At 34.0% G+C, this 8,801-nt stretch overlaps 1 protein-coding gene across 1 annotated transcript; it reads right to left on the reverse strand.

Moving 5' to 3' along the window:
• Window positions 1-6,699: 6,699 nt before the first annotated feature.
• Window positions 6,700-7,887, reverse strand: LOC141588621 (F-box protein At5g07610-like). The gene has a single exon (XM_074410053.1). It carries the CDS (start codon window positions 7,885-7,887, stop codon window positions 6,700-6,702), a length of 1,188 nt encoding a protein of 395 aa, XP_074266154.1.
• Between the last annotated feature and the right edge of the window lie 914 nt (window positions 7,888-8,801).

The following is an 8,801-nucleotide window of genomic DNA, read 5'->3' on the forward strand; positions in this document are numbered from 1 at the left end:
TATAGACCAAATTAATTCAACCCCCACATTCGTTACCTTAGACTAGAATTAGACAATTATTAATTACATTCGCCTCCTTGTGGTTCGACCCTGTTACCACTAGCCTAGGTTAGTTTTAATAGGAAATATAAATATTATTTTTGGTACTCACAACGACGGGTATCACAACCCGAGGGGCCACACCCTTCATTTTATACTTACCCTCCGGGTGGATTCCCTCCTTCTTCCTCTATTCCCCCTCCTCCTCCTAACAATGATGCAGGTACTTTAACTACATATGCACCCGATCCGGATTTTTGCGGTTCGGACTATGGTGTTGACGCATTACAAGGAGGTTATGGTGGCTATGGTGGATATGGAGGGTATGGTGGATATAGTAGCTATGGTGATGGTCTTGGTAGTGGCCAAGATATTGATGAGTATGTCACTCCTCTTAAAGAGGATGATTCAAGTGGTAGTGGCCAACAAGGTGAATCAAGTGGTAGTGGTAAGAAGTAGAAGAAAGGGAGGAAGGGGTTCAATTTTTGGCCCTTTTCTTAGATGATTGATGAAGAAATCCCCCGAATCCATGCTAGCTTAGGGGGAGGCTAGCAAGTCGAGTAGTTTTTATTTGCTTTACATTTTAGTTTAGGTCTTGCAACCCATTAAACATAACCTCTAGTCCTTCTTGTTTTGTGCTTTGAGCCATTTTTTTTATGGTTTGATTGGGTAATTTGAATTGTTGGCACATTGAGGACAATGTGATATTTAGCTTGGGGGGATATTGCATTTGCATATAGTGTAGTTTGCATGTAGTGTAGAAAGTTTGAAAATTTTTGAGAGAAATTTTTTGCTTTGTGCTTGCTTGTAGCCTACTTTCGTCTTTGCTTATCCTAATAATGGCTTGTTTCTAATGATTTATTCTTTCATGATGAGATATTAGCTACATGGGGATGTCTTGACATATTAGGTGGGAGATGGAGAATGAACCTAATAGGCTTGATCTTGACTTATGGCAAGCTACAAAATGGTAAGGTAGAGCCTCTTTTGACCGATGCATCAATATCCGCTCTTTTAGATGAGTGTAGGTGTCTCCTTATAATGTGTGTTTTATCAAAACGCACAAGTATGGTTCTCATGTCATCTCTTGGTAAGCATGCATTCATTTGTTATAGCATTTTGGAGCCATTCACATGACATATTTGCCTTCTTGACCCCTTCATAAACATTCTCCTAGCTACATTATAATTTGCCTACCCTTGTTGAACTAGTAGCTTTGTTTTTTTTGGATGCTCAATTGAGATTTGTTTCAAATTGTTTCAAAGGTTGTGGAAATCATGTGAGCTTGGTCTTAATGCTCAAAAAAAAAGGAGAAAGAAAATGAAAAAAATGAGAATGAAAAGATGGAAAAAAAGGAGAAAGAAAATGAAAAAAATGAAAAAAAAAGAAGTGAGAATTGAAAAGAAAAGAAAAAAGAGAAGAAGAGAAGATGTGAGAAATTCTCATGCATTATTCATATTATTTTGGAGAATTTCTTATGATTTGAATTGCAAATTGAGTTAGAATTAGGATTAAGCATCCTTGCATTTGATTGTTGCTAGCTTGACATTAGCTCCACAATCCACAATTCATTTGTTTCCCTTTCTTACCCATGTTTATTTGTCTTCTTCTTACCCATTTGACTTCTTTATCATGCTTACATTTGATTGTCTTTGCTTACTAGTCTTGACATGTTTACCATATTAGATTGCGGGCACATTGTTATAAGTTGAGGATAGTTGAGTGTTCATTCACAAAATTGTCCTTTCACATATAAAAGAGTTTGAGCGGCCCCGTGAGAGTCCATAAGTCAAAAGATCATGCAAGAGCTTAAAGGTTCATTCAAAGTTTTCTATGCTATGCCGCTGTGTAAATCTCATCCATGTTTTGCTTTATTCCTTGCCCATGTTGTTTCGAGATTTTAAATCATTATGCTTAGCTTGTTTGGGATATTGCAATTGATGGGATTTGGTTTCTTGCTTGAGGACAAGCAAGGACTTAGCTTGGGGGAGTTTGATAAGTGCATATTTTATACATTTTAACCTCCTATATTAGCTTGATTTTACATGTCTTTAGCACTTATCTTAAGTGTTTTATAGCTAATATTTGCATTTCTAGTTGTTTTGGATGTTTTGATATATTTTGTAGGAAATAAGCTTTTTGGAGCTAAAATACTACAAAGTTGCTAGAAATTGCAAGCTAAGTGGAAAGAAGAGCAAATGGACTAAGAATTGGATGTTGCATGGACTTTGCATGAAGGAAATGTTGGATCAAAATAAAAATACAAGAGAAGTCAACAATCAAAGTCAAGCCCAACTTCTAAGTCCAAGTCAAGGTCAAGCATAAGATTCTTACATGCATAGGATGCTCTTTGGAAGCCTTAGAGAATGGTTAAGCAAGCATTTACCCGGGTGCATTAAGGGCAATTAAACACGTACTTTGGATTCCTCAAGCATTTAAGTGAGGAATTAAGAAAAATTACCCGGAGGACTACGTCCCCGATCAGAGCCCCCAACCCCGATCGGGGTTGGCTGTTGCTTGGTCATTTACGTTTCATCTCCCCTCTCCTATAAATAGGAGAGGCATTTCAAGGCTTTAGACATCACATCTTATCTCATTTTTATGTCTCATTTCCTTACATAGCCTTAAACATTATAATCTCTCTCAATAGTTTTCATATTAATTTACAAAATAATTAAGCTTGTAGTCCTTAAACATTTTGTTCTTAATACATTTTCAAGCATTTGGTTATAATTTTGTTTTCCATACAAGTTCTCTACTATTAAGGTATTTCTATTTATAGTTTACATTTCTACATTTCTATTTCAGTTAATACATAGTTTATAATTAAGTACTTCATTTAGATTACTTTAGTTTTATTTCTTTTACATGTTAAATCATTTAGTTTACATAAATCATACAATCATGTTTGTCATTTCTTTTAATATAGTTTACAATTTACACCTTAATATGAGTAGCTAAATCTCTTAGTTTAAGGGTTAGGGGAGCCATGCAAAATCAAATATGTAACATGATAAAATAGGTTAATAATAATATTGTTCATATTGCTTCTATCACATGTTTGCATCGTCACGTTTAATCCTTGTTTAAGGCCTTATGCATAGATTAAGTTTGTTCATTCATTCTAAAAGTCGAGAGGCATGGAATCGAGTTAGACAAAGTATGTGTAGTAGGATGACCTAGTCATGGACGAAAGTTTCTCTAGGACCCGATCTATGGTTGATACTAATGTCGTAAGGTGGGTATCTTTAAGCCTAAGCAATTGACAATGTTATTAGTACCGAGTTTATCATAATCATATATTTACCTTTGCCTGTGTGACCTGACCCCCTTAGACTCCTTTTTATTATATAATTTACATTACAACTTTTGTTAATCATTAAATAACCAAACAAACCCGAAACGAAATCGATCTTGATAAGAATCCTCCCATAGCATTTCATAACGTAATTCCCGTCTCCTTGTGTTCGACCCCTATTACTACATTTATTTGTTGTCTAGGAAAATTATATTTGCATAGGTACGCGATAAGCCTATCAGCAGCTTCCCCAAGATGTCTTATAAAAATTGATCTAAGGAAAGCTTATGACACTGTAGAATAAGAGTTTCTTCATCATATGCTTATAGCTTTGAAATTCCCGCCTCCTTTCATTCATTTGATCATGACATGTGTGACTTCACCTTCTTACTTAATGTTAATGGTAACACTTTTGGGTTTTTCCCTGAGAAGAGGGGATTGAGACAGGGTGATCCTCTTTCTTCTATGCTTTTTACTCTTTGCATGAAGTATCTTTCTAGAATTCTGCACATTGTATCCCTGCAAGAGAGCTTCAAGTTTCATCCCTTATGTGGCCACATCAGATTAAATCACTTGCTTTTTACTGGTGACCTACTAATGTTTTGCAAAGGAAATGAATCTTCAATTATGTGGCCGCTGAGGGCTTTCTCCACCTTTTCTGCTACTTCTGGGTTATGCCTTAATAGGGACAAGACTGATATATATTTTAATGGAGTTAAGAACTCAGTTATGAGTGGCATTGTTCAGATATCTGGGTTTAAAATTGGTAATCTCCCTTTCAAGTATCTGGGGGTCCCCATATCCTCTAAGAAAATTACTAAGTATGCGGGTCAGAAACTAATTGAAAGAATTGTGGCCAGAATTAGGAGTTTGGGTACAAGGCACCTTTCTTATGCAGGAAGACTAATTCTGGTGAACTCTGTCCTGACCACTTTGCACTCATACTGGGCTTCCATTTTCTTAATTCCATCTGGGATTATGAAGAAAGTGGAATCCATTTGTAGAAATTTCTTATGGGGAGGTAAGGATGTCTACCTTAGAGCTCCAAATATAAGTTGGGAGAAGTGTTGTACTCCAAAAGAAGAGGGTGGCCTTGGTGTAAAGAATGCCTCACAATAGAATAAAGCTCTCCTGGGTAAGTATGCTGGTTGGCTGGCTTCAAAGAAGGACCATTTATGAGTCAAGTGGGTCAATCATATGTATATGAAAGGTATTGACTGGAAAGTTTATAATGCTCCTTCAGATTACAGCTGGCCTTGGAAGAAATTTGTCCAGATCAAGAATGTTTTAAAACCTGGCTATACTAACAATCTCTGGCATAATTCTAATAAGCCTTATTATGTTGCTGCTGGATATCAATGGCTCAGGCCTAAGTTTCTTAAGGTTTCTTGGAGATTCCTGTGTTGGAATAGTATGAATGTGCCAAAGACCTCATTCATCATCTGGGCTTGTCAATATCAAAGGTTTCTTACCTTGGTCAGACTTTAAAAGATGGGGATGGGGCATGCCTCTGATTGCTATATTATTTGTATTGTGGAACCTGAGACTCATTCTCATTTGTTCTACTCCTGCTCTTATGTCAAAGCTTGCATAAAATTGTTACAAGATAAGATCCACATTCCTTTCCATGCCTCTGATATGGTTGCTTGGTTCTCTAAAGACAAGAGCAGAAGTGTTCTTCAAAAGATGTTTACTGGTGCTTGCTTTGTGGGAATTATTTATGCTATTTGGGCTGTCGGGAATAGGGCTCGTTTGGAACACCAGGTCCCTATCCCTAGGGTACTGGTGAACAAGATTTGTGATGACATCAAAGCTCGATGCAAATAGAGGAACAAGAATGCACTGAAATTGAGAGATCAGATGCGGCTTGATAGCAGGAGTTAACTTTTTATAGCTTGTGTATTTTTGTTCTGATCAAACTTTGTATTTGTTATTATTTTATTTAATATATACCTACCCTTCACCAAAAAAAAGTAAGAAAACAAAAACTCTCTAAGGCCCTGTTCTTTTGGACTGAAATTGTCTGAACTGAACTGAACTGAACTTAATGGAGCTGAGCTGAACTGAACTGAACTTAATAGAGCTGAACTGAACTGAACGAAAATAATAATAATAATAATAATAATAATAATAATAATAATAATAATAATAATAACAACAATAATATCAATAATAATAATAAATATTGTAATAATATTATTCATTATTATTATTAATAATAATAAAATATCAATATAATATAATAATATAATAAGTAAATAAACAAATAAAATAAAATAGTAATATAATAATAATAATATATTAGTAATATAAATAATATTATAATATATTAAATAATATAATATATTAATAAAAATAACTAAAAAACAAATATGATAAGTATAATATAAATATTATAAATAATAATAATTAATATAAATAATAGTAATAATAATAATAGATGTAATATAATAATTATTTAATATAATAATAATAATAAATATGTTATTAATAATATTAATAAAAAATAATATACTAATAAAATAATAAATATAATTTAACAGTATAATATTAATAATAATAACAAATATTAATATCCTAATATTGCCATTAATCATAATAATATAATAATAAATAAATATAATAAATATGAATAGTAATATAATAAATATTAAAAATAAATTTTAATAAAATAATAACAATAGTAAATAAATTAATATAATAATAATGATAACAATAAGAATATAAAATAAGAATAATAATATTAATGTTGAAATAAACTACTCTGAACTGAACTGAACTGAACTGGACTGAACTGAACTTATTAGAACTGAAATTAAGTCCAAAAGAACAGGGTCTAAGTTTAATCGTTCTTTGTTCTTGCCTTAAGACCAAGGAATTGTCTCATCCTATAGAGATTTCGTGTAACCCAAAGGCAATAAGGTCGAAATACTCTAAGGAAAGTGTGTTCAATACGATTCGATTGCGTGCAATATACCGTCTCATATTGTTTTCATTTTTGTTTGTATAGTGTCTTTGTATTAATTGTATTATTGTAGTCTATTGTAATACAAAAATTACAACACAAACCTCTAAAGCTTTCGGGTCATCTAGTACCAACGTATGAACTTCTAAACAATAACGTTTATGTAAGGTGGTTTTACAAGAGTGATTGGAATAACGACAACAACTATTATATCAAGAATGTAGCTAACGCTAGTACAAGGAGTGCAATAAACAAAAGAATTGATTTATTTACAACATTTCGAGTAAACTTGGTTAACACAATTTTTTCCCGAATTGATGATAACTTTATTGTCAAACCAACCCAGTTATTCTTCATTAATAAATTTACGATACTGGTCGACTGAATGTAGATGCAATTACACAGGAGACAAGGAGTCGAAGTTGTCATAAACACAGTAAACATTGTACCATAATCTCCTATCTTTTGATCTGAGCCTCGAATCACAAATCTTCCACGACGTCTTTTTCTTACAATTATAAGCAATAATCTCACCAGGAATCGACATAATAACCTTCGGAACTTTACCATTTCTACTATGAACAACCGAAAGAACATGACATGGGTACTTAAAAAGAGCATTTTGACAACTAATTCCCCTGCCCATTTTTGGAAACTTGAATGCCAATTCATCAAGGTCAATCCTACACTTGAAAACCCATCTCGAGTAATCCCTCTCCATCTCGAATAGCTCGTAATAATGCAATCCTTCCATTGTGAACACACTATATAACCGCCCTTTAGACTGACCGAAATATTCACAGCTATATTGCTCTTTCCTTGGAATTTCGGGCATTTGGTTCATCAATTCCTTCTCGATATCAAAATACACTCCTCTTGGGGTTCTTCTCGTCCAATGAATCACGCCATTGCAGTATATTGCTTTACTGAAGTCTACATCACGAGGAGCGGAAATTTCACGAGTTTTTGAGAGTCTCCAAAGCTTTACATTTGATGAATATGTTGCTATTCTGCATTTATCCTCTGATTTTTCAATGCAAATTATCATGTAATGTATCGACTTTTTTGGATCAAATGCAAGACTGTAATAAGTAGAGCTATAAGGAGAAAAGGGGATTTCGAGGTTTTTATTAAGTACTTGATTCGGGCAGTTAGGAATGAGTTGTGATTTTCCGGTCGTTGGATTGAAAACATAAAGTTTTTGGCCATGACAGGTGAGCAATAGTCCATTACAAGATTGTATAATTTTGATGCTTCGGAAATTTAAGAAATGTATTGCCGTGGCTAATGAGTGAGTTTTCTGTAAGGGAATGTACTCGATAAGATTTTCGTCATTTTCATTTTGATGTTGAGGGACTAGGAAAAGGCCGGAAAGAGAAGGAGGGTGACGAAGGGTATACCTTGATAGAAAATGATGGTCGGATATCAAAGAACGCCACTGTTTCGCGACTAACTTGAAGCCGGTGAGTTGCTTTGTAGTTAACGGAAGTAGAATTTCGGAAAGAATTCCGTCATTGTGGCCTATGATCTCGCCTGAGTTTGTTGAATTGAATTCCGCGGAATTATCTTTGTTTTGGTGAAACATTTTGGAGACCTTTTACTTCCCTGGATTAACAAAGGTCGATTAGGGGTTTTAAAGGGATCCAATTAAAGAGAATTTCCGCGTAAAGAGAAAGTTAAGGACCAAGTCCTTTAAAAAATTGCAAATAATTGTGAAATATATAATATGTTTAAAACGTCTCAGGAAGAAGAGAATTTGCCGCTATATAGAAGAAATAGTATACTTCCCTTCTTTCCAATAAAAAAATGACTGAAACGAAAATAATATTATATAAACCTTGAGATGCCCTATCCAAAACCATGGTTGAATAAAAAGACATGTACATGTAAATAGAATAAAATTATGTTGTTGACCCTTGTTAATCAAGGCATGGACCATTCCTCAAATTAGCTTGTAAGAATTAATATATGATGCAAAGAAACCCTCCACTTTCTAATTATATTTTCCGTGTTTAATGGAGTTGGGTTGATCAAATAATGAAACATTCTTATCCACAGACAATTAAAATAAACGTTGACCTTAGCATATACGGAGTACTCCTTAATTGTTTATTGATAATTTTATTTAACAAATTATGTGGTTTTCAAAATTTACAAAGCCCGGACCACGAACTCTTCCAAAATCCACAAATCCTGTATGTAAGTAGTGGCGGATTTAGGGGACGAGTCAGGGTGATCGCTCCCGCTCAATAATGGATATGCGAGAGTTTTGGTTCTGTGAAATTTTTCGAGTTTGCCTTATGACATTACTTATTCGTATTCGCTGAACTTTTTCACCACTATTGCATGTCCGTAAACCAAAAAAATCATGCTAACTCGATTCACGTCTAACTCAAACCCGCTTTTGACCACCTCTAATTTCTAACTGCATACAAAATTGTGGTCTTAAGATTACGCAGAAGAGACCAAACCAAGCTTGTCACTGAATTTTTTACAAAG

Source organism: Silene latifolia, chromosome 6 (assembly GCF_048544455.1).
Source record: "Silene latifolia isolate original U9 population chromosome 6, ASM4854445v1, whole genome shotgun sequence".
NCBI classification, from domain to species: domain Eukaryota; kingdom Viridiplantae; phylum Streptophyta; class Magnoliopsida; order Caryophyllales; family Caryophyllaceae; genus Silene; species Silene latifolia.